This window comes from Zeus faber, assembly GCF_960531495.2.
Source record: "Zeus faber genome assembly, chromosome: 11".
Classification (NCBI taxonomy): Eukaryota; Metazoa; Chordata; class Actinopteri; order Zeiformes; family Zeidae; genus Zeus; species Zeus faber.
In genome coordinates, this window is record NC_137205.1 from 10,964,365 (window position 1) to 10,991,864 (window position 27,500).

At 44.0% G+C, this 27,500-nt stretch overlaps 1 protein-coding gene across 1 annotated transcript; it reads right to left on the minus strand.

Annotated features, from left to right (window-relative positions):
* Window positions 1-3,576: 3,576 nt before the first annotated feature.
* On the minus strand, window positions 3,577-15,462 carry slc29a4a (solute carrier family 29 member 4a; the record flags this gene model as incomplete). The annotated part of the gene is made up of 10 exons (XM_080009973.1): window positions 3,577-3,722; window positions 4,540-4,780; window positions 6,983-7,170; window positions 7,373-7,493; window positions 9,603-9,871; window positions 10,028-10,102; window positions 10,604-10,732; window positions 12,724-12,837; window positions 13,767-13,898; window positions 15,222-15,462. 10 exons carry the CDS (start codon window positions 15,460-15,462, stop codon window positions 3,577-3,579), a joined length of 1,656 nt encoding a protein of 551 aa, XP_079866099.1.
* Window positions 15,463-27,500: the final 12,038 nt, after the last annotated feature.

Here is a 27,500-nt window from a genome sequence, read left to right on the forward strand (position 1 = left end):
GATTTCAACGTTGGTGAGAAAGAGGAATGAATCTTTCACTGATTCCCAAACGACCAATTATTTTGGTTGCCACCCTCTGACAAACAGGTTAATAACAGGCACCACACACCTTGATGTAAAAGTTTCATTTTAATAAACAGATCGGCTAAGGGCGTGCACAAATAGATCCGAGATCACCAAGCGTGACGGTTTGGCACATTTACAGTCAATACTTTATGAACAATGAAGCCTCTGTTCGTATAAAGGGGCTATTGATATTCAATGTCCAACTATTTATTGGATTTTCAATGGACTTAATTTAGAGTTTGAATCATACAGAATGAGCAGTTAACCTTTTCCACAATTTATTAAAGCATTTCTGTGTGGAATGAATCCAAAAAGGAATATGAAGCAAAAACAAACAAAACTCTTTTGTTGTCATGTCATATTGAGGGTTGATGGCTGAGCCAAAAAGGCAATTTCTACACATCATCACACATACTTGAGTATTAAGTATATGTGACAAAAGCTGAATACTTCTGTACAACATAAAAAAAAGTATCCACTTGGAATGATATCAGTCGTGGAAACATCAACATATTCTCAATCTTCTAAAGTGCTGTGACCACCTGAAAGGCAGAAAAAAAATATTTAAAAACAGCAGAGTTACTAGGTAGTTCAGCTTTGACCCTCCAGAGATCCGAATATTCCATATTTAAAGGAGTTAAAAATACATAAATAAGCCGCAATCAATTCCCATGTATTTATTTTATTTTCTTTAAACCAGAATGTCAATAGGAACATTTGGGTTTCTTTAAATGACCTTTAAAGATAACAAGGAATTTACATCAGATCTGACCAGGAAGAGGTCCCAACAAATACTTTTGGGAGTTTGAATAAGGACTCGCATAAATTAGGTAGAACATAATAAAAAAAATAAACATTCACAATGTGACGTATTACTGATGCGACAGTAATTCAGTTTTTTCAGTCGTACATAGACATCAGTGGTCTGGGCTAACTACAGATAAGGATTACTGCCTTGCTCAAGGGACTCACCAGCGGGACGGACACCCTGGCCGATACAAGTCAAGGATTCTTACCCTGATTCGAACATCTCCTTATATGCGGAAGTAGGCTGGAAAACATCTCCCGAAACTTAAAATGAACATGTGTTTATTTTAATAATATGTGATCAAATATGTATATACATTTCTGATCAAAATTCAAAGGTGCCTTTCTTTCCATGTCTTTATCCAGATTTTAACCAAGGTCCAGTGAACCTTGTTTTACAGTGTTTTGGGGATAAAAATATTTCACTGCACCTCAAAAGGTATTTTTGAGATATACTGTATAGTATATACCAGTATATATGAATAATCACCTTCAACCGCCTCAGAAGAAAAAACAAACCCTTTCCATTTCTCCCTTCCCATCGTGCATGCAAATATTTGCTCGCTTTACAGGTAATCAAAAAAAAAAAAAGACATTGTTTTGAAGCAAAGCAACCCCTTGAATCAAAAAAAAAAAAAAAAAAAAAAAAAAAAAAAAAAAAAGCCCTGCCAAGGGGTAAGCGAGTGACTGTTTGAATGTGGGGGGGAAAAAAGCTTGTCAAACTTGTTTTTTTTTTTGGGCTGTGTGGAATGTTCCTCTTAAAACTCGGTACCAGCGAGAATAAGGGGGAACGGAGCGATGGAGAGGGAGAGAGAGAGAGAGACAGAGACAGAGGGAGGGAGGGAGGGAGATGGGGGGTTGGGGAGCAGAGCCTAAGGCAGCAATTCCTTCCATAATGTAGTAGCTTTTTTTTTTATTTTTATTTTTATTTTTATTTTTTTTTAACACACACATCTTACATAAAGTATCCTGTCCTCCATCTTGACCCTCGATGAAAGATCAACATCCCCACGCTATTACAATGATAGAGTTGGAAACAATAAAACCTTTATCTCTGAGACTCAAAGTTTCTTTAGAGAGTTAGAATATCATTGTCGTTTATTTTTTTACATTCACTTAATATATATATGTGTGTATGTATATATATATATATATATATATATATATATATATATATATATATATATATAAAATTGACACTGAACTGCAGTATACAGACTTTTGGCACTAAATATATTTTTTTTCATAGAACTGCTACTTGGACAGTTAAACACTGACGGCCTAACTGAAACAAGACAAACTAGGAAAGTAGAGCGATGAAATGCAGGAAAATACTGAAGCCGTTTTCCCATTTCAGCGACTGATGTGACAAATTCTGTCCGTTCACTTCTCCCTGACATGCATTTTGACTCGTCGAGAGATGTGAGAGCGAAAAAAAATCACCCAAAAATGCAATGCGTTAACAACCTATGTGCAATCGATGGATGGCAGAATGGAGCAAATGGGATGTTTTGGTACACAACACTGTGTCCATCTCCCCTTCCAAGCGGTTAAATTACAGTTTGTGTTGTTGTTGTTGTTGTTGTTGTTGTGACAGCAGAGAATGGAGGTCTGTAAGTCTGTAAAATACTGTCGTCGCCCCTCCCCCCCTCTGAATCCCATCAGACGTTCCGCCGTCCGGCCAAAATGTTGATTGTTCTATCGTCTATTTGAAGTGTAAAACCTGCTTCACTTGAAAAGCCGCGACGCGCTGTGGTGCTGAATTCCCGCGTCCGATCGAGGCTCCCGGAGGCGTTCACATTTTTCAACTCATGCTACAAGTTACAGTCTGATACGACAGCCAGAAGTTACGTCGGTCAAGTTTTCCTTTTTGGAATCCGGCCCGAAACAAAGTAAATTAATCACGTACATATAAAATAATGACGTCCTTAGTGTTGGATGTCACCATTTTCACTATCAATAAATCTCTGTCCCCCCCCCCCCCTCATTGTAAATACTATATAAGGGGAGTTTTAAACTCTGTTACATGGAAAATGGTAAATTTCCAGTCGTGCAAACGAGCTCTCCCATTTTCCCTGACATGTTTTGTGACGCGAAACCCAGACACAGTTCATCCGACGACCACCAGGGAAGGATCCGACTGTCGGATGTGGACACGCGTTTGGGTGTGAAGCGGGCTCAAACCGTCTAGTGAGGAGCAACAGAGTTCAGCAGAGCTCCCTTAAATGTAAGATATGAAAAATACAGCGTGCGGCCTACAAAAATAAAGCTGCCTTTAAAAATGAGTGAGCTTCCACTTTTCCGTTTCTGGCGCAGAAGGCCGGGCCAAGAAAAAAAAAAGAGAGAGAGAGAGAGAGAGAGAGAGAGAGAGAGAGAGAGAGAGAGAGAGAGAGAGAGAGATTCCGGCGACGTTGGACTGTACAGATGTCCCCCGGCCATCCCTCGGGACGCACAAAACACAAGATGATTACACCGTGGAACATCGGCAAAGAGATGAACTCTTCAATTCTTCAGCTCTTTACTTTTCCTGGTGTCCGTTTGGATCTGAAGATTGTTTCTTCAAGGACGCTTCAACGATGCTCCCCTCCTCCCGGGTTTTGTTTGTGTGTGAATGCGGCAGTGTGTGTGTGCTTGTGTTAATGTTATTCTATGTGTGTGTGTGTGTGTGTGTGTGTATGTGATGTGTGATGTGTGTGTCTACATTCAATATCCCGTGGCGTTAGCGGGAGTGTGCAGGTGAAGCGTGGGCAGACGTACCCCCGAACCGGGAGCGGTGAAGCTGTAGGCGGCGTACGCCACGGTGGAGCCCAGCATCAGGCCCGTCATGTAGGAGACCGTCATGGTGTTCCCTACAGAGAGAGAGAGAGAGAGAGAGAGAGAGAGAGAGAAAGCAGAGAAGTACAATGAACCATTGGAATACACGGAATGGAGCAAAATATAGACGCTAGAATCTTCGGTGCTAAGCTGCTGAAACAAAGATCCATTTACATGTATCCTCTAATGAAGGAGAGAACACAAGCGACGACCTGTCCACGCCGAATCACATTCCCGAAATCTGAGGTTAGGTCATTTTTGTCAAGCCAGAAATTTTTTTTGTCACCAAATATTTGGGTGAAATGTCCTCATTTGCGTTCACAACGTCTCCGCACACAGATGCTGTGCACGTTAGGGACGAAAGCTTTGACCCTTTTATCCAGATTCGGTTCCCGACGACTCGCTCGGTAAAGAGAGTCGGATCATTTGTGTCGACTCCTTGTTCGTTTGAGTCAGTTAGTGTAACGGGACAACGAACGGGAGTCAGGAGAGTCGGAAGAATGCAAATGCACTTTGGATCCCAAGAAATCCTTTAAGCCGAATTCTCTCCAAAATATTTATTTTTGGGCAGAGAAATGCAAAGTGTGAATCACAAAAATAATTCATCTCCGTAAAAAAAAAAAGTATTTAGGTTGAATGTGAATGTGTATTATGCCAAATGCCTTGACCTTTATTGCCTTGGACTTTAACTTAGCCCTCAGTAGTCATTTTCAGCTTGTGAGTCAAAGATTCACTCTTTTGCCGGAGTGACTCGTTAGTCCTGATTCATTCCAAAAGATGCGTTCGTTTCGAAAGAATCGTTTTTGAGTCCTACATCGCTAATACACTGTGTCATCGTGCACCCTCTCTCACCTGCCAGCTCCCTCTGCTCCGGAGGCACCTTGCCCGCCGCCTGGATCATGGGCACGGATCCAAAGTACCCGTTGGTCACCCCCATGAGGAGGGAGAAAAGGCAGGGCCAGGCCGGGTGCGACAGGGTGGGGGCGCTCGCCGGGTACACGCACATGACGAACAGAGGGATGAACACCACCCTCAGGCAGGAGAAGAAGAGCAGGCGCCCGCCGGGCCAGTCGTACGGCAGGGCGGCCAGGATCTGGGGCGTGGGGAGAGACAGAAGGCCGACGGATGAGGGATGAGGGAGGATCCGAAATAACGACGTTCGGGGTGAACTTCCCCCCGCCCCTCCTCCCTTCTCTGGGTCAGTGTTCGACATCATCCCCCGAGATAATGAGGTTCCCGCTGCCCCTCCACCTCGGCAGGGTGGAGCCCCGGAGGCTCAAGCCCGCGTCCTTCAGTCCTTTTCCTTTGGACGCGGCTCCCTCCACGCTGCTGCGCTGCCCGACTGCCAGATTTCAGGATTTTGCTACGGCTGCGTTCTTGAAGGTGACTCCTGCTGCTTTTTCCACCCTTCTCACACCATTCCCTCTCTTCTCTCTTCCCCGAACATCGGAAGTTCTCTGGGCTCACCCCGACCGGTCGGCCGGCGAAAACGAAAGTTCTTGGCTTCTCGCCGGGAAGGGAGCTGACTTACTCAAAGCGCATGCGGTATAAGTGGTGTTTTTCTCCGCTCAGATTGTTCCCAGTTCTGACTTATTGTGAGTTGGTTTTTTTTTGTTTTTTTTTTACCTTCTGTTTCCTTCCTTTCTGGCCGCCGACTCCATCTTTAATTCGCCCCCTCTCTCATGTCTTATCTTGACTTTCCCTTTTCGACAAAATACGACCTGTGCCGTGAGGAAATAGTGCGAAGCATGAAATCCAAATTAATCTCGCCCTCGCAATAATATTATTATATATTTTTTTTCTTTCGGAATTAGGACTCCAGCAGCGAAGATAAGGTTTCATTTCTGAATATTGAGATAACGCCTCTAAGCCGAACTGGAATTGACTAAAAATAAACCAAATTCTTTTCCCGGGACTACGCTCCTGCGTAATAAATGCTGCACCCCCCCGCCCCCACCCTTCATTACTCCACAAGGTCAAGTGCTCTATTAATGCATGTGATGGAGGCAAGAGTTTCTCAGTGGAGGAAGCCTGACGGAGAATCAAATCTCTGTTCATTTGCGCCTCACTTCCAACTGTGAAATGAAACCGAAAATGAAGATCATCTTCATTGTAACCTGTTCAGCTCGGAGCCCTTTTCTGTGAAAGAGTGGAAAAATCCCCCCTAAAGACCACCTGAAGTCCTCATGACCTTGAGAAACACTTTAGAAAACTTAATGCTGTGATGCAGTATCAATAAAGTATGAATAACCTTAAAATTGGAGATTTGTGCAATTTTGGCGATTGGATGACAAGCTCTATTTCCTAAAAAAAAAGCTCACACTTATCTTCAGTGAACCTGGACATCCCATACATTTTCTGAGTGGTATAGGCGTCTAGATTCTGGGTCAAACGTTTCATGAGGCTGTGATTATCCTAGAGGTCACAATAGGTCATTTTATACAGTAAGTTCAAGTTTAAAAAAATGCTTTCATCACATTGAAATAGTGACTATGAGGTCATATTTCATCACACATGAATGCAATCGGGCTCCTTGGATTCACGAGCCTCCACTTTGCAGCCATGCCCAATTTCTACAATTCCATGTCTGTTTAGGTACCACTGTGTGCAGAAATAAGGAAGAAAAAAAGAGGGCGAAAATACAACTTTTCCCTACATGCAGAACACAGTGTGTTTAGGACCCTGAGACGGAGACGGAGAATGTGTCCCCACCACGCCCAGCCGGCCCAGGGCCACTGTCGCCAACGTTCTGTTACCGTAGTGGGGGAACAAAGTGGGGGAACAAAAAATACCGCTATCCCGACGCCCCTTAACAGGTTAAGACGTTACACAATACCAATAAGAGGTGGCGAAAATGTCAAGAAAAAAATAAAACACCTCTGCCTGGAAACACTTTAAATACTAAATCCTGTTTTATGTTACGTTTTATGGGAAATTGTGCTACTTTCTAGGTCAGGTCTCTCTTGTAAAATAGATTCTTAAGCTCAACTAACCTGATAAAATAAAGGTAAAATTATTATTATTATTAATATTATTACTTTTTTTATAATTATAATACTTATTATTATTATTAATAATAATAATAATAATAATAATAATAATCTCACATATTATATTATATCTCACATATTATATCTCACATATTCATTCAACTCCCAGGCCTAAACATTCTAGGGTTCCCTCTCAAGTGGCTCCTAATACTTTAACACCCACTGAGAGATCCCCTCCCAAGGAAACCAATAAAAATCAAACAGGGGCATTTTAGGCAACAAAACGAAAAAACAAAAGTTGTCACCTTGCCCACAAAGTCCGACATGTTGAACGTGGCCATGATGAGGATGGGGAGCCACTCGCCCAGCGTCTGGTTCCTGATCTCTGACTCCAGGCCGGGGAAGAGGCACAGGGTGATGCTGTAGGTCACTCCGATGGACAGCATATAGGCCCAGATCACACGGGAGACCACGTAGCGATGTAGGATCATGTCTGAGAGAGAGAGAGAGAGAGAGAGATAGATAGAGAGAGAGAGAGAGAAAGAAAGAGAGAGAGAGAGAGAGTTTTTATAAACACTTTTTATTTAACACATGCGGTATCTACTGATTCACAAAACTGGAAGACAATTCAATGAACAAAGCAATAAAGAAATACATAGAGAGAGAGAGAGAGAAAACAAAAAGAGATGCAGTACCTCGGACCCCAGGCCAGCTCCTCTTTAGCTTGGCTTTGGGCGCGTCAAAACGCACGTACGTCCCCCCCGCAAAGTCCTCAACAGTGTCGTCTGCAGGGGACACTGCTGTTCCACCATTCCCCTGAAAGGAGAGAAGGAGAGAGAGAGAGAGAGAGAGAGAGAGAGAGAGAGAGAGAGAGAGAGAGAGAGAGAGAGAGAGAGAGAGAGTGAGAGAGAGAGTTTAACAGAGATTGACAGGTCTTCCTTACCGGAACATTTCTCAACAAAGGAGACGGGGAAAGCAACTCAAATCACTGTAGAAACTCAAAATGAGCAGGTGCGTTGTGCATGGTCACACACGCACACACGCACACACACACACACACACACACACACACACACAAACACACTCACACACACACACACAGATAGGTAGAGAGGGAAGGATGGATTTTGCTTTCGTAAGCAACTCTGTGCACCCACAGCTGTACACACACACACACACACACACACACTCACAGACAAATACCCACACGTCCATGCATACTTGCATAAACTGAAAACACATTATTTTATGGATCAGATATGGATGACTCACAGTACGCGAGTCAACTCAGGAAACTAAAATAAAATTGGGGTGTCAATTATACATTTAAGCAACGTTTTAATTTGTTTAATTACTTGGCATCTGCAGTGAGTGAGATTGGATGGATACTGTAGCTATGAATAGATAGATGGACGTTATTTAACAGCAAAAACAGCAGAGACATTATATCATCCGTTCTCTTGCGAATAACTCTCTGCCGCACTTCCTTGCACACTGAGAACCTGTCCTGTGTTTTGAAAGATGGTCTTCCTGGGCGAGGTAGCTGTTTGGGTTGGGCAGCAGCGAGACGCTCAACTTTACCTTGTTAGACACACACACACACACACACACACACACACACACACACACAAATACACACACACACACAGCTTTCAAGCCAGTGCTAGAAAATGTCTACACTTAGAGATAACGCACCCAAAACACACGCACATACTGTACTTTCTTTTCGGAAAAACACGCCGATTATAGTACCATCGTACTCTCTCAAAGGCTGTGAAGGTGCTCCCACTCGCCCATGGTAAAACACACACACACACACACACACACACACATATACACACACACACACACACACACACACACACACACACACACACACACTGCCTACACACAGATCCATTAGTTGATTGGGAGTGCTATGCAGCCAGAAGTAAGGCAGCACTCTCCTTGATTATCTCATAATCTACAGCATCACCACCGTTGCCCTAGCAACCGGAAACACATACCTTCGCCAGCATCTTCCCGGAAACAAACACACACAAGAACACACAAACAAAGGAATGCCCTAACGCACTCATGTCAGGCTTCATACTGTGGGCCAACTGAGCGTTCACATTTTAAGGTGCTGTGTCTTTTTTGTAAGTGTGTCCTGATGGGAGGAGGAGAAGAGGAGGGCGATTAACACAATGTAACACCGAACAAACAGTGTAATGAGGCACATTAACGCCGTTGCTTCAAGCGCCAGAGAAATGTCTATTTATCCATTCCTCTCTCTCGCACACACACGCACGCACACACACACACACACACACACACACACACACACACACACACAAACACACACACACGCAAACACACACACACACGCATGCACGCACACACACACAGACACACACACACACACACACACACACACACACACACGTACATGCCCACACACACACACACACACACGCACACGCACACGCACACACGTACACACAAACAGTCCTCCTCGCATGACACTGCGGTTTGGAAGGCTCCTCTCACTCTGACTTTCAGAACAGTTTGTCGTTGCATCATTAATGACCGCTTTAATGAATGAAACATGGAGGAGAAAAATGTAATCAGGAGGATCAGCCATTTTGTTGTGTGGACATTTTCGCTTACATCCCACGACTCCAGGCTCAGGGTGCACTCACTACAATTTACACCCAGCACTGCCACATGGTGATTGACGGCTTTTCGATGCACTTCTTGTTCAATAGAAGTTTTTTTCTTTCGGGTCAAATTTGAGTACATTTAAAAATAGATATCTATCGCAATTAACCGCATGATATTTGTCAGATTAATTGCGATTAATTATCTTAATCATTTGACACCCCTCATACAAAGATATGGAATATAACCATTAACAATCCAAAACATCCCATCCTACAAACTTACAAATCTTACTTCCTCTGAGGTGACGTCGTGGTGGACCCGGTACCCGGTGCCGCTGTCCTGGGGGTCGTGCCCTTTGGCCTGACCTCTGCCCTGGGCGTGGCCCGTGTAGTAGCGGACAAAGCGCGAGCGGCGGACCACCAGGTGCAGCAAGAAGCAGAGCAGCTCCATGCCAATGGACACCAGGAAGAAGATGAGCGTGTTCTCCCGCTCGTCAGGGATCAGCAGCTTGGTGAAGATGCGGGAGAGCGAGATGATCACCCCCGCCGTACCTGGGGGGGAGGGGTCGGGGGTGGGAGTCAGAGAGTAGGGTTTTAGAGAGAATACTGAACTATACAAACACTCAAAGGCGCAGAGCAAACTCCTGAGCTCAATCATGTGTGCTTGAGTGTGTGTGTGTGTGCCTTCGTCTGTGTGCGGGTACTTACTCTCGCCAGTCATCACACCCTGCGTGTACCTCTTGGGAAGCATCCCCATGTAACCATAGAAACTGGACTGCTGCACTGGGGACGGACGGGTGCAAAGGTGGTTATCAGTGCAAACGCTGGACCGACACTTAAAGCACAATATTTACTCTGCAGTGGAGCCTCTCCAACCCTTCAGTCTCCTCTCCCTCAGCCCACGCGTGCGGTGCTAATAAAAAACGCCGGCAACGTTGGTGCAAACAAACCCGGGAGAGGAGCCAGACGTGCCAAAATGAACGTTTTCCAACAAGGGACAGAGCACAGCGTCGATGTGTTTGGATAAAAGCTTGATATTGGAACGGAGCTGAGGGCCGTGTGCTGGAGGAACGTCTCCGTTTTGTTTTGTTTTGGGGGACGGCTGATAAACGCTGTGTAATAGTGAACCAGTTTATTGCGATGACAAAGCCCAGTTTGTTTCCAGGAGCGCTGTTCATTCTCACAGTTATTATACTGTACACACTTTTCGGCTCTTCACGTATATGGATATTTCTAAACGTGCATTCCCCCCCCCCCCAGGCAGGGTTAATATCATGCAGCTACCTGTGCATCCGAAAGCCACCACTCCCACCGAGATGAGGTTGATGACGTAGGCCTGCCTAGTGGTGAACTTCTCCAGCCACACGTCGAACACGCTGACAAAGACCAGCGGCCCCAGGGCGAAGATGTAACCTGGAGACAGAGAGAGAAACTGTAATCAAAAACCGAGATACAAAGACGAGGGGGAGAGCAGGGCGTGGGGAGTGCTGCCAGTGTCGCTGAACTGAATCTTTTGTGCGCGTAGAAGCGTGCGTAAGGTTTCTGTCGATAGGGTGAGCAGCTTCAAATACCTGTGTCCACATCATAGAGGACTTAACATGGACTTTACATACAGACACTCTGGTGAGAAAGGCGAGGCAGCGTCTTTACCACCTCAGGCAGCTAAAGAAATTCAGAGTCTCGGTGAGGATCCTCAAGTCCTTCTACTCTGGAGCAGTGGAGAGCATCCTGACAGGCAACATCACTGCCTGGTTTGGGAGCTGTACTGCTCAGGACAGGCGGGCCCTGCAAAGGGTGGTGCATTCAGCCTAACGTACCACTGGAACTACCCTCCCCTCCCTGCAGGACTCATAACCAGGAGGTGTAGTAGCAGAGCCTGTAGGATCATGAAGGATCCTCACCACCCCAACAACGGACTGTTCCAGCTGCTGCAGTCAGGCAAACGCCTCCACAGTCACACAGCGAGGAAAGAGAGACTGAGATGGAGTCATAAGAACTGTCATAAGAACTGTCAACGCTGAACTCACCAGGGGCCCTCACTGAGACACACACATAGGCTCCACTGCCTTATTGTACTGTATGTAGCATACTGTACTGCATACTATATCACTGCTCTGGGTTACTGCATACTGCGCTGCATTGCTGTTCTGTTCAGTGTTACTGTATTGCTGTGTGGTACTGTTGTATACTGTACTGTATATCTCCACACACACTTTATTCACATGCACTTTACTACACATATCTGTATATACAAATAGCCTATCCCATATACATAACTCTATTCCCTTTACTTCTATTTTTACCCCCACTCTGTATTACCTTTTTGAGTCTTATTTTATTTTATTCTATTTTGTTTTATTTGATATTATTCTATTCACTAACTGCATTACGTTTTAGGAATCATTTAGTTTCTTATTGTGCATAATCTCCAGGTGCGTGGCAAAGATATTTCACTGCATATATGTATGAACGTATGTATAAAATGCATGTGACAAATAAACCTCTTGAATTGAATTGAATTGTAACATGTCTGACAAGCGCTCCCCGGAGAGGAGCGGGTGCCTCGCCATCATTTGTAATTCCAGCCGCAGTCCAGAGCCGAGTTTATCAACTGTCGAGGCTCACGCTCTCGAGCAGACATCACATGTCAAAGGACGTTCCCTGAAGGATGGGCGTGGCAGCAGTTCGAAACCAGCCAAGAGTACTTAGGAGGCCAGACGGACGATTCCTGTGTGCATTGAAAACCAATGTCTTTTTTACATTTCTCCTACGAGGGAACTACATTCTTGATTATTTTTTTCCACCCGAAGCTCATAACAGAATTCAAATGCGGGAGAGGGCGATCTTTATAAAAAAAATAGTCGAGATTAAACCTTAAAAACGACAAAAGAAGAAATGCATTTTGGCTGACCTATTTCAATCCCTCTCTGAGTGAGGCTTGGTTTTTGACAGTTGTGTTGTTCTACATATGTAAGACTCTCAGGGAATAAAATGGTAATAAAATGTGAAAAGAACATTAAAACACACAAAAAAAAAACATTTGCAACTGCTGGAAAACCCCCAAAATGAAAATCCTTGTGATTTTACAAAACCCCCAAAAGGTTGGTGTTGTTTTTTTTCATTATATAGCATGAATCCATTGCATAAAAATCCATTGCATTATCCATTCCAAATTAGTTATTCAAACGCTTATAGTCTAAATCTCTAATGTCTCTTTTCATTTTTACATTCCCACGGGCCTCGAGGTTAGTCCAGAGGCTCCACAGATAAAAGAGAACAGCATAAATCAGTATTCATTAGAATTGTTATTAGTCACACTCTAATTTTATATCGGGAAGAAAATGTCAAAAATTCTAATGAACCTCAACATTAGTATTTTTGTGCTCAATATGTGGACTACTCACCCACGGTGATCCTGGTGTGCAGGCTGAGTCTCTCCACCAGTACATTGTTGAGTATGACGGCCACCAGCGCCACCAGGATGTACGTCAGGCTCATGTCAAAAACGATGGACGTGCCTGGAATACACACAGTGCTGGCTGCTAGCACTGGCTTGAAAAGTGTGTGTGTGTAAAAGTGTGTGTGTGTGTGTGTGTGTGTGCGTGTGCGTGCGTGTGTGTGTGTAAGTATATATGATTCAAAAGGACACATCTGAAAACACACCTCCATTAGTAGAACATTAGGATCGTTAAGCGTCGTCATAATCTATCTCATAATTTTGTCCTTATAATTTAGTGTCCTCATTAAAGGCTTCAATGCTGTTATAAAATGTTAGTATGTTTTATATGCATCTCCTGATTTTCTGTCAGGATTCAATCATTTCACAGTGCCGTATGAAATCGACATAATCGCAACTAATCTCGTTTTTAGAGGGTTTTCTGGATGACTCCATAAACCACCTATACCTGTGTGTGTGTGTGTGTGTGTGTGTGTGTGTGTGTGCGTGTGGGTGTGTGTGTCTGTGTGTGTGTCTGTGCGTGTGTGTGCGTGCGCGCGTGCATGCACGTGCGTGCAAGACATCGAGAGAGGGAGCATTTGTGATGCTCTGGCAGAGTACGTGGACTGAAATTCATATATCATATCGGCATGAGAATGTACCTGCATATGAAAATGCATTGAAGTGTGTGTCGCCTCGCAGTCTAACAGAGTACATGAGTCGTGTAATTTATGGATCATACTGTAGGTAACCATGCACACTGGCTTTAAAGGTGTGTGTGTGTGAGTTTGTTTTACTATACTTGTGAGGACCGGGCTCTGAATTGCCTATTTTTTGGTTTCGAAGTGTACCAGGAACATGGGTCCTCCTCACTAAGGTGTATTTACTCGGACCTCACTTTGATACCAGTACAAGAACGTGTGTGTGTGTATGTGTGTGTGTGTGTGTGTGTGTGTGTGTGTGTGTGTGTGTGTGTGTGCATGTGCGTGTGTGCTTGCGTCTCCTGTTTACCTTCGAACTTGTGGTGCAGGTAGTCTACGTCGGTGATGAAGCTGTTGTAGGGGAGCAGGAAGCCGACCCCAGCCAATAGCATGGCAAAGTAGATGCCATGGTAACGGTCGTCAGGGATCGGTTCCTCAAAGGCTGAACAAAAGCGGGGGTGACAATGGGGAGGGGTTAAAGGTGAGAGCATCGGTAAAGGTTGAGGCATACAGTACCGTATACCTTCATCTTTATAGCAGAAACAAGCCATTGCGCACTGGTCTGAAACTCAACACGTCTCATCTTAACTGAGTCAAAACCTAAACAATATGGATGACGCTGGAGCAGCAGCCATGAGGACTCACAGTGTGAGGGGATGGAGCTGCTACCACCTTGTAGATCCTTCTTCCTATTGTATTAGTCAGGCCATACAGTATATGTGGCCAAAATTATGTGTGTGTGTGTGTGTGTGTGTGTGTGTCTCTTCTCTGTTTTGACAGAGATTGACCTCATTACGTCGGCCAAGAAAAAACTGTTGATCTGTTGCTTTTCTTGGGAGATTTTGAGATCGTTTGATGGTGTAGCCAAATCAACTTTTCAATAACTACTGTAGCACCGAAAACCGAAAATTGGATGAAATGCTGGTTGCTGCTCGGATTAATTCTGTTTGTTTGGAGTCTTCTTCGTGACCGCTCCGCTGATATTAAGGGAACAAAAGTTAAGTCTGTTGTGGCAACGATCACGTATTGAATGTTTTTTCTATGGCGCTGTGCGCTGCCGAGGCACGGAAATGGATGGTGACGTAGGATCGTATAAGAGAGGAAGTCTGGCAGAAAAATAAATGGGAGGTGGGGAGTCCGTGTCAGACAGTCAGCGAGACCGAGAGACAGACAGAGAGGTTTTCCTCGCTCTGGCCACCATGTCCTTGGTTGCTGATTTGATTAGTTTGGCCTTTCTGTGCGACCCGTGTAACCAGGCAACGCAGCAGCTTCTTGTTAACATGATTACTACCTGTGTTCTACACACACTTTCCCTCCACTCCCTGGGTCGCTCACATGGACAGTGGCACGTGCACTCTCTCTCCCCGTTACATTCAACTATGTCTGTCTGTCTGTCGCTCTGTTGGTCTACCAGTCTGTCTGTTTGTTTATCAGTCTGTCCGTCTGTCTGTCTGTCTGTTTGTTTATCAGTCTGTCTGTCTGTCTGTCTGTCTGTCTGTCTGTCTGTCAGTCTGTTGGTCTGTCTATTGGTCTGTTGGTCTGTCTATTGGTCTATCTGTCTGTCTGTCTGTCGGTCTGTCTGTCTCTCGGTCTGTCTGTCTGTCTGTTGGTCTATCAGTCTGTCTGTTTGTCTGTCTGTCTATCTTACTGTCTGTCTGTCTGTCTGTCCGCCTGTCTGTTTTTCTATAAGTTTCTCTGTCTGTCTGTCTGTCTGTCTGTCTGTCTGTCTGCAGACACACACCTACAGGTTGGCGTTGGCACTCACCGGGCTCGGACAGCGCCAGTACTCCGCGCTCGGGGGCGTCCTTGCCCATCTCCTCCTCCTCCAGCTGGTAAGAGTCAAAGCTGTAGCTCTGCACCACGCCGCTCTCCCTCCCCTCCCTCCAACCCTCCCTCCCTCCGTCCCTCCATCCACCCCTCCCTGCGTCCCTCCACGCGTGCGCGTCTCTGTCCTCAGGTATCGGGACTGACCCGGGCCTCCGCCGCTCGGCTCCCACAGTACCCATCTGCGCCACACAGGCACACCTACCCTACGTGCCCGCACACACACGCACGCACGCACACACACACACACACACACACACACACACACACACACACACACACACGTTGCACTCCAATCAATTCAGTGGGACGCGTTCAGCTAGCTCGCACAATTGGGAGCCCGCATGCTACGAAGACGCTTCGCAGGACACACACACAGACCAGATTCTGTCACCGGCGCCGAGGAGCTGGAGACCTGATGGAGATCGAGAAAAAGGACAAAAGATGTATATATTTATAGATATTGCATTTAAGATGAAGTATAAAAGAAAAGACAAAGCAGGGGAGAAAAGAAATGAAAAAAGTTGCTCCTTCACTGACAGCGAGTTTGAGAGGAGTCAAGGTTACAAATGCTCACAGAAGAAGCGCTTAGTTTGTGTGCCTGCACTGCAGAGGGTGAAAAACACTGTATGTAGTATGTGTGTGTGTGTGTGTGTGTGTATTTGTGTATGTGTGTGTGTGTGTGTGCACGTGTGTGTGTGTGTGTGTGCGCGCGTGCATGTGTGAGAATGGAAATATATGCTGGTGTGCATGTGTGTGTGAGGCATGCTGAAAGGCAACGCTGAAAGGGAGGAACAAAGGGTGTTTGACTGACAGACCTGGAATTTATTGATGTATGGAATTATACATTGGCAATGTGACATAGAATAGAATATATTAGAATAGAATAAAATTGAATATAAATAAAATGGCAATATTTTTTGTGTTTCATTCTTCTTTATTTTTCCTTTCTTTCCTTCTATATATGTTGTCAGTCGTTCATTAATACAATTCAAAACCATAAAACCCGATAGCTTACTTATGAACCCCAGCATTTGCATATACACTGAGATATTTTAAATATTTTGCCTAAATGTAAAGTGGTATTTGCCTACAATATGCCTCTTTGTCAGGGAGAATAAAATACAATAAAATGGAATTTGAATTAATTTGAATTGGATTGAATTCCATTAAATTTCATTGAATTGGGTAATGATTTATTGACTGAGATGTAAAAATACATGGTAAGTGTAAGGAGATCCGGTTAAAGTTGTTTCTTTGTTTATTTCCAAAAATAGGTTGCGTAGTCTGGTAGCGTGTTTTGTTACCAAATGGCTGAACTAACACTCCAGATCAAATATTAACCTTCCCCCATAGTTAGCTATGGGCACTGTGATGTAATACCCTTGTTCATTGGGAAACAGAGCTGTCGTCATCTTGGGCTGATCACTCATGGCTAAATAACCTGCTTTCAGCTAGGAAACACCACATTTGTGTGTGTGTGTGTGTGTGTGTGTGTGTGTGTGTGTGTGTGTGTGTGTGTGTGTGTGTGTGTGTGTGTGTGTGTGTGTGTGTGAGGGGGTCGTCTGTCACAAACAGCAGCTCTATACATCGACGTACAATGGGTCGATTTAAATGAATATGTTGATCTATATAGGACTCATGCATGCAAATATCCTCTACCACACACACACACACACACACACACACATGCACGCACATACACACTCCTCTGCATGTCCACTAATCCCTAATACTGTTCAAACAGCAACATAAATCAGCTCTGTCACCAACATTAATCTGTCCCATAACACATCTCCAACAGGTGAACTAGATGAACCAGGTGATACTGTGTTCCCCTTTCTCCATGTGCGTCAATCAACACGTATTGGTTTCATTTCTGGAATAAAAATACCCTACAATACAATTCTATTTTTTTTTTATTCATGAAAAGGCGATGGCATCAGGTGATTGTTGAGAATTAGTTGAGATTCATCATTGCATTTCCACCCTATTTTTATGCAAAGTTTCACTCTGGTTAGATGGGGGGTTTCTCGTTATGAATCCCATGAAAGAGACACAAAAGCTCCAGATGAACAAAAAGCGACGCCGGGTTCCCTTCCCCGACACGGGGCGGCGCTGCCAGCCTCTCCCGCATCCACGCACATTAGACTTTATTATTATAAAGGGAATAAGGCTGATTGGTGAAAACCAAAACAAAACCGCATGCAAACCGTGCTTGCGTTTTGTTTTTGCTTTTTTTGTTTGTTTTTGTTTCGTTTTTTGTTGTTTTTTTTTTTTTTTGCTGCTCGTCAGATTGTCTCATATGGTGTCCAAAATGAAATTCACTGAAATGGTTTGCGCGATCTGGAGCGACAACTACAACTGCGCTCGACTAAAGATAATTTTGAAAAAGGAACAAAATATGCTCTTGTTTTGAAAATCCCGATCGGCAAATAGCGCGTCTAATGCCGAAAAATGCTTACGGGAATCAAATACATAAATGAGGATGTGATTCCATCTTTGTCGGCGTCCTGTGGAGGGTCAGTGAACACCAGACTGGGAACAAACAACAGGTTACAAATGGCCCCTTACCTCCAGCGCTCCTCGGTCTGTCTGTTCCCCGGTTACAGGCAGCTCAGCGCGGGATCCGACAGCACCCTTTCCCCAGAAGAGACGAACCAGAACCAGAACCAGAACCAGAACCAGAACCAGAACCAGAACCAGAACCAGAACCAGAACCAGCCTCCATCCAGACGGGAACTCCCGGTCTGGTGGTGGTATCTACACGCTTGGTCGGAGGAGAGAGATGGAGAGAGAGAGAGAGGGAGGGAGAGAGATGGAGAGAGAGGAGAGAGAGGGAGGGAGGAGGAGGATGAGGGGGAGGGATGCTGCCTCTGGCCATGCAACAATTGTAGTCCGCCCCCAGCCCTCTCTATTCTCTCTCTCTATCGCTGTCTTTTATCACTCCCTGCTTGTGTTTCTTTTTTTTTTTTGTGTTAAATTCCTTTTTTGTCAGTCGTTTTAATTTCCTCTTCTGCCCTCCTCTTTCGACTAGTAGCCTACACACACACACACACACACATTCTTGTACTGGTATCAAAGTGAGGTCCGAGTAAATAGACCTTAGAGAGGAGGACCCATGTTCCTGGTACACTTCTAAATCAAAAAATAGGCAATTCGGAGCCCGGTCATCACAAGTATAGTAAAACAAACTCACACACACACACACCTTTAAAGCCAGTGTGCATGGTTACCTACAGTATGATCCATAAATTACACGACTCATGTACTCTGTTCGACTGCGAGGCGACACACACTTCAATGCATTTTCATATGCAGGTACATTCTCATGCCGATATGATATATGAATTTCAGTCCACGTACTCTGCCAGAGCATCACAAATGCTCCCTCTCTCGCATGCACGCACGCACGCACACACGCACACGCACACACACACACACACACACACACACACACAGATACAGGTATAGTGGGTTTATGGAGTCATCCAGAAAACCCTCTAAAAACGAGATTAGTTGCGATTATGTCGATTTCATACGGCACTGTGAAATGATTGAATCATGACAGAAAATCAGGAGATGCATATAAAACATACCAACATTTTATAACAGTATTGAAGCCTTTAATGAGGACACTAAATTATAAGGACAAAATTACGAGAAAGATTATCAGATTATGACGACGCTTAACGATCCTAATGTTCTGCTAATGGAGGTGTGTTTTCAGATGTGTCCTTTTGAATCATATATACTCACACACACACACACACACACACACACACACACACACACACACACACACACACACACACACGCACGCACGCACGCACGCACGCATGCACGCACAAACACACACACACACAAATACACACACACACACACACTTTTCAAGCCAGTGCAACAACGTGCTGGTGGAGAGACTCAGCCTGCACACCAGGATCACTGTGGATGAATAGCCCACATATTAAGCACAAAAATACAAATGTCAAAGTGAGGTCCGAGTAAATACACCTTAGTGAGGAGGTACCAGGAACTCATGTTCCTGGTACACTTCTAAACCAAAAAATAGGTAAAAATAGTTAAACAAATTCACACACACACACACACACACACACACACACACACACACACACGCTCCTTTAAAGCCAGTGTGCATAGTTACCTACAGTATATGATACATACATTACATGGCCTAGAGTCGACACACACTTCAATGCATTTTCATATGCAGGTACATTTTCATGCCAATATGATATGTGAATTTCAGTCCACATACTCTGCCAGAGCATCACAAATGCTCCCTCTCTCGATCTCTCGCACGCACACACACGCACACACACACACACGCACACTGACACACACACACACACACACACACACACGCGCGCGCGCGTACACACACAGGCACTCATACACGCGAGTCATCCAGAAAAATATTTAAAAATAAGATTAGTTGGGATTATGTAGACTTAAAACACCACTGTAACAATTTTGGATAAAGCAGCATTAAAGCCTTTTCGGATTATGAGGACACTTCGTTACAAGGACAAAATTAATTATTAAAAGAGATTAATTATAAGACTATGAGGACATTAAAATGTGTCCTGACGATCCCAATGTCCTATTAATTCTAGTGGGTATTCAGGTGTGTCATTTTAAACCATACACACACACACACACACACACACACACACACACACACACACACACACACACACACACACACACACACACACATACACACACACACACACACACACACACATACACACACACACACAGTCTCTGTTTATCTTATTTGCTCTCTCTTTAACTCTCTCTCTCACCCACACACACACACACGCAGACACACACACACACACACACACACACACACACACATACACACACACACACACACACACACACACAGTCTCTGTATATCTTATTTGCTCTCTCTTTAACTCTCTCTCTCTCTCACCCACACACACACACACACACACATGCACACCCCCCCCACACACACGCACACACCCAGACACACACACACACACACACACACACACACACACACACACACACACACACACAGTGTCTGTTTATCTTATTTGCCCTCTCTTTAACTCTCTCTCTCACCCACATACACACACACACGCACACACACACACACACACACACACACACACACACACACACACACACACACACACACACACACACACACACACACACAGTCTCTGTATATCTTATTTGCTCTCTCTTTAACTCTCTCTCTCACCCACACACACACATGCACACACACACACACACAGTCTCTGTATACAGTAGCTTATTTGCTCTCTCTTTAAATCTCTCGCTCACCCACACACACACACACACACACACTCACAGTTAATCAGCTGACAGTTGCCCCAATGAGTCAGCTGGGATCTGATCCTTGTGGCCGGTCTGGCCATTAGATATGCTTGTCTAGAAGTGAAGAGTCTCTTGCTCTTTTTCTCTCTCGCTCTCTTTCTCTCTCTCTGGTCAAACCATCTATCGCCCAGTCTCTATCCTTCTGCATGTCGCACTCTCTTTCTGGAACCCCTTTGGCATTCATCTATCATTCATATTTTGGGGTGGTATGCAACACAAAAACAGTAAACACTGACAGTAGACATCCCTCGCCTCGCAGCCCTTTCTCTCTCCCTCTCTCTCTCTCTCTCTCTCTCTCTCTCTCTCTCGCTCTCTCTGTCTCTCATCCATTGCTCTCTCCCCTCCCTCTCCCTCTCCCTCTCTCTCCCTCTCTCTCTCTCTCTCTCTCTCTCTCTCTCTCTCTCTCTCTCTCTAGCTCTATCTCTCTCTCCTTTTGGAAGCCACAGCTGTGCTTTGTTTCAGGGGAACAACAGAGCTCTTTTTTTGGGAACTGAAAGTTCTGCAGAAACGATGCATAGGTGTGGTTCAGAATCCCCCTCCTCCCCCTTCCCTTGTTTCTCTATCTATCTGCAGGCAGAGCATCCACGAAAAGCAAAAATTATTTTATATTGTGCTTCATTTCGGAACAGTACAAAGTACAAGTCGGTTTTCAGGCACACCACTAAAAAGGCGCACAGAATTGTTGCAACAAAAATACACATAAACACACACACACACACACACACACACACACACACACACACACACACACACACACATGCACAAACACACACACACCACAACATTCCTTATTGTGAAGAAAGCACTAAAGCTTCCACAGAACTGACAATTAATCTAATGAGTTCATTTCAATTGTAAAAACTCATTAAGTTGATATTGAATTTTGACACACACACACACATACACACACACACACACACACACACACATGCACACATGTACACACACACACACACACACACACACACACACAAACACACTCAAACACAGACACACACATACATACACAAACACACACACACGCACACACACTGTTGCTACAGGAGAGCTAAGCCAGAATAAACGAATAAAATGGCTTCCTCTCAGACTATCCTCATGCTTTAAATAATGTACTTTATTCTCCCTTAGTCCCCGCTCATTATTCATGCCATGAAATGTTAAAAAGGCCAAACTCCACCCTCACAATTGTCAAAGGCATCATGAAACGATCAGACTGCAATGATGGACATTTGGGGTTTAATTGGATATTATACATGAAGGAAGGATTCCGGTTCAGAAGAGCACGGATTTTCCATGGCGTCGATAGCCTTGTGCGTCGAAAACATCCATCCGTCCGTCCAGCCGTCCATCCATCCATCTGCTTCACCCTCTTATTCCAGTTATTCGTTTCAATAAGCTTAAAATCATGCCTGAATCCTTTAGGTTTGGTAATCTGGTCATCTCTTTGTATGGTCTAGCTGCCCATTTCAGGCGCTGTCTGCAAGTTACTGCCCCCTATATCTGCACCATCGCCATCGCCCCCTATATCTCCACCACGCCCCCCGAGTCTATAGACTCGGGGGGCGTGAGACGCAGCTACAACCTGCGTCTCTCTGAGTCCTTAGCCCCACCTTGAGTAGTAAGCCTGCTACACTGTTGTTCTAGCACCACAAAGCCAGCAGGTTAATGCCAGTATGACATGCAATAGCAATATTTTGACCTTTTGGTTCAGCCTACAGCGTTTTGTGTCAGGCAGAATGAGGTACTCTCCATTTGCCAGTGCAACGTTGTCTTTTGCTTCTGTATGTTTTGCTTGTGTGTGTAGGAGTGGGGGGGTTGTTTTGTGTGTGTGTGTGTGTGTGTGTGTGTGTGTGTGTGTGTGTGTGTGTGTGTGTGTGTGTGTGCGTGTGTGTGTGTGTGTGTGTGTGTGTGTGTGTGTGTGTGTGTGTGTGTCCCATAAATATTTACTCCTGGGCCTCTCGGTTAGGAATGTGTAAAAAGGTCACACAATGTTACATCTCTCTCACTCAAATAAAATTATTTTCCGTCTTACTAATACCCAAAGGGTGTGTGTGTGTGTGTGTGTGTGTGTGTGTGTGTGTGTGAGTCCTGTGAGTGTGTGCAGGCCTGCATGCCTGAGTTATCGTGTGTGTGAATATACGCAGTGTGCGTGTGCGAATGTGTCTATATACAGTGTATATATTGTATGGGGGTGCTCTGGTGCAAGTCTTAGACTTGATGTTTGTGCCATTGTGCATTTTTTACATCCGTCTGCCTCTATTCAAGCTTGCTTTCTTTCTTCTAGAAACAAGGGCTGGGCTGCTTGTACCAGTACATCTACATCTGTGTCAAAGAAATACAAAATGTCATGTTTTTTTTAGTTGATCGTTCACTTAAGAGTAAAGCTATATAGACTGGAAAGGGATGGAGAAATGGTTTTCTGTGTTCTGTATGTTGGTCATGTTTTGTGACTAAATGTGGAAATGATATGTATGGTGTATATTAGGGCTTGAACCGAATCTGAATACGATACGTGGCAAAGCACAAATAATGGTTTTTTTACGATATTTATTCCATACAAATATTTGTTTTCGGAGAGAACTCGCCGCAAACCAGGTTGACCTGCGCTAACCTTGTTTCTGGTGTTTGCAACCTCAGGCAGCGGGACTTAGAGGGAGGTTTAGTTCTTGGTGTACAGTACCTCAGAACAGTTTTTATTTGTAATGATTTTTTTGTTTGTTTATATACTGTCTGTTCAGCGTCCTCCAATTAATATTAGTTTAGAGTTCAGTTTATAGGTTGGAGTGTGGATTAGGAACTGAATCTTAGTTTTAAAATTATTCTTTTCAATGGTGTTTATGGTTATACATGTTTATTGCTGGGTTCATGAAAACCATGAACCAAAATTACATTTAAGTGTTCATAATTAATATAATAGTTTATTGAAGAACACTTACATGTATATTAACACTTTAATATCCTAAAATTGTGGAATAAAAACAAGGATTGTTACACCTATTTCCACTTTTATTCAAATACAAATACAAATGATTTTTGCTGCCTCAACAAATACAGACAAAAACAAATACTAGGCTCTCTGCACATCCCGACTGTATATATGTCCATCCGTCCACCCAGTCATCCATTCGTCCATTCGTCCATCTATCCATCCATCATCTATCCATCTTTCCATTAACCAGTCTATCTTTATATCCATCCATCTATCCATCTATCACCCATCCATCATTCACCATACATACATCCATACAAACATACAGTGCTCAGCCACAACATTAAAACCACCACTAATAACCACAAATATTGTGTAGCTCCACCTTGTGCCGTCGAGGCATAGACTCCACAAGACCTCTCAAGGTGTCCTGTGGTATCTGGCACCAGGACGTTAGCAGCAGATCCTTTAAGTTCTATAAGTTGCGAGGTGGGGCCCCCATGGATCGGCTCGTTCCAGCCCATCCCACGGATACTCAATTGGATCTGACCCTAACTCCGGCCAATCCACATGCTTTACAGCAGAAGGTGGTGGGCAGGGGTCAGCATGGGCACTCTGGCTGGTTCACCGGTTGTCCTTCCTTGGACCTCTTTTGGTCAGTACTAACCACTGCATACTGGGAACACCCCACAAGACCTGCTGTTTTGGAGATGCTCTGACCCAGTTGTCTAGCCACCACAATTTGGCCCTTGTTAAAGTCGTTCAGATCCTTACGCTTGTCCATTTTCCCTGCTTCCAACACATCAACTTCAAGAACTGACTGTTCACTTGCTGCCCCATATATCCCACCCCTTGACAGGTGCCATTGGAACGAGATGAGCAATGGTATTTACTTCACCTGTCAGTGGTTTTAATGTTGTGGCTGATCGGTGTACATACATTTGTCCATCCTTTATATCAATCTATTCATCCATCCATCCATCCATCCACTCTCCATGCTGCCTGGTAAAGATGCTGAGCCTCAGTGTCTAAATTTAGCTGCAGGCTCAATCAGTGACGCCAGAAGCAGAGCACCATGACTCTGCATACTGATAGTACTACCAGCAGCACCACCAAGCACCTCTGGATCTATCATATAAGTATAGCACCCAGAATAGCGATTGTGGTGGCGCCCCTTGTGGCCGCCTGCGCGAGCACCTCGTGTGGCGTACACACATTTTAGTATTTTTAGAATTTTTAGTATTTTTAGAGCTTATAGAGCTTATTGTGCGTAATCACCGGGTCTCAGGACATTTCACTGCATATGTATGACCGTATGTATATGTATCACTGTTCTGGGTTACTGCATTGCTGTTCTGTTCAGTGTTACTGTATTGCTGTGTCGTACTCTTGTATACTGTACTGTATATCTCCATACTCTCTTTATTCACATGCACTTTACTGCACATATATGTCATATATATATATATATATATATATATATATATATATATATATATATATATATATATATATATATACACATATAGGTATATTCCCTCTATCTATTCCATTTTATTTCATTTTATTTTCATTGTATTTTATTCTATATATTTTTATTTTATTCTATAAGTATTCAACTTACTGTATTACGTTTTAGGAGTCAGTTAGTCGGTCTAATAGAAAGAATTTTTTTATTTTATTTTTTCCTAGGACATAGTGTGCTATCACCGGGTGCGTTGCATTACATTTCACTGCATATATGTATGAAAGTATGTATATGTATGTGACAAATAAAAATCTTGAATCTTGAATCTTGAATGTATATACAAATAGCCTCATATACATAACTCTATTCCCTTCTATTTTGTACCGCCACTTTGTGTTATCTTTTTGAGTCTTATTTTTATTTTATTTTATTTTATTTTATTTATATTGTTCTATTCACTAACTGCATTATGTTTTAGGAATCAATTTGTTTCAGTTTGTTCGATAGGTAGAAACTAGGTAAGCTATTATGTTCGGTTTAGTAACTATTGTGTGCATAATCTCCAGGTGCGTTGCAAAGAAATTTCACTACATATTATGTATGAACGTATGTATATGTTTGTGACAGATAACCCTCTTGAATCTTGAATCTTGCGTGTGACAAATAATCTCTTTAACTTGAACTTGAATTTGGAGGGGCGGGGGGTGGACAGCATGAGAGAGAGGAGGAGAGTATAACTGAAATGGGGTAGAAAATAAATTAAGAGGATTGTTAAAGGTCAAAGATGGGAGTGAGCGGGAGAAAGAGGCAGAGAAAGACAGGTGGGACCTGTGGCACTCCTAGTCTTATGGTGTTGACCTCGGCGGGGGAATGAGGCTCAGAGGTAAATGTTTTCAGGTGTAATGAAATCGAGTCCATTTATTTAAATCACGTGCGGGAAACGGGTGGGGGAGCAAAAACAACTGAGGTTCTTCCCGGTCCGGGGCTTCAGCAGCATTCCCGTCTCCCGTCTTCTTGTCTCCTCCTGGTGCCTTTACTTCTGCCTGGTGAACGATTTGCTTCAGAGTCAGGCCATTCAACAACGTTGCTTCCTCTTCCAGCTCTAGGTTAAGTTCAACCCTTTTTACAGCCGGTGAGGGGGGCCCACCACACACTGACTCTGGTGGCCTTCTACTCTCGCCAAGGGTGAGTCCTCTCTCTCTTAGTAGGCTGGCAGCTTGATTTCTGATCTGGCCGGGCTCGGTTTCTCCACGTTTCCAGCCACCGTCGGTGGATATACCTGTCGTCCACAACGATCCCCAGCCTGCAGCCATTCCTAGCCAGATGCCGCCCTCTTCTATGGCTCCCTCCAGTGGTTTGACCCGAGAGAACACCACAGACCGTAATCCTATTTGGAGAAGGAGTAAAAAAGCAAGGGAGTGGGCAGAGAGACGGTGTTTGTGTTTGTGCCAGGTGGTGGTGAAGGAGAGATGGAGAGAGCGCAGGAACAGGAGGGACAGGGAGGAGGAGAGGGACAGACGGATGAAAGAGAAGGGAGACAGGTGTAGGCACAGAGGCGGAGGGACAGGTGACAGGTGCAGTGGAGGAGGGGGTTGGAGGACTGAGAAAAGAGAGAAAAATGTAAAAAATACAGAGTGAAAGAGTGGGATAGGGGGCGTGAGAGTTGGAAGGAGCCGGAGGGAGATAAAGGAAAAATTGGAGTCTCATAAGTTCTATTAGCATTCTGAGCAACTCAGCGTTTAATAGGGAGTCGAGAGGGGGGCGAGGGCAGGAGGAGGATGAGAGGGGGAGGGGAGGGAGAATATTGACTTGTCGAAGAGAGAGAGAGAGAGAGAGCAGGTGCTGGAAGTTAGTTAGGAAGATGTTGCCACGTTCCCTTGAAAGAGAGAGATTAGAGGAATACAGATGGATTAGAGAGAGTTGTGGGGCATAGAGATGGCAGAGCGAGAAAGAGAGAGAGAGAGAGATGGAGAGAGAGAGATGTGGAATATCAGGAAATTGAAAGGATTGAGAAAAAACGCACAGCAAAAATGGAGAAAAATACCCTCATAATAATAGACAGAAAGCTAGACAGACAGACAGACAGACAGACAGACAGACTGACAGATAGACAGATAGATAGACAGACAGATAGATAGATAGATAGATAGATAGATAGATAGATAGATAGATAGATAGATAGATAGATAGATAGATAGATAGATAGATAGATAGATAGATAGATAGATAGATAGATAGATAGATAGATAGATAGATAGATAGATAGATAGATAGATAGATAGAACAGTTTGCAAAAATAATAATAACAATAAAACAATACAATCAAAATAAAAATCTAATAAAGAAAATGGCAGAATAAGATAAATAAAAGGAAAGAATGGAAAATATACAACAAACCTAACACTTAAACAACTACACGATAGGAT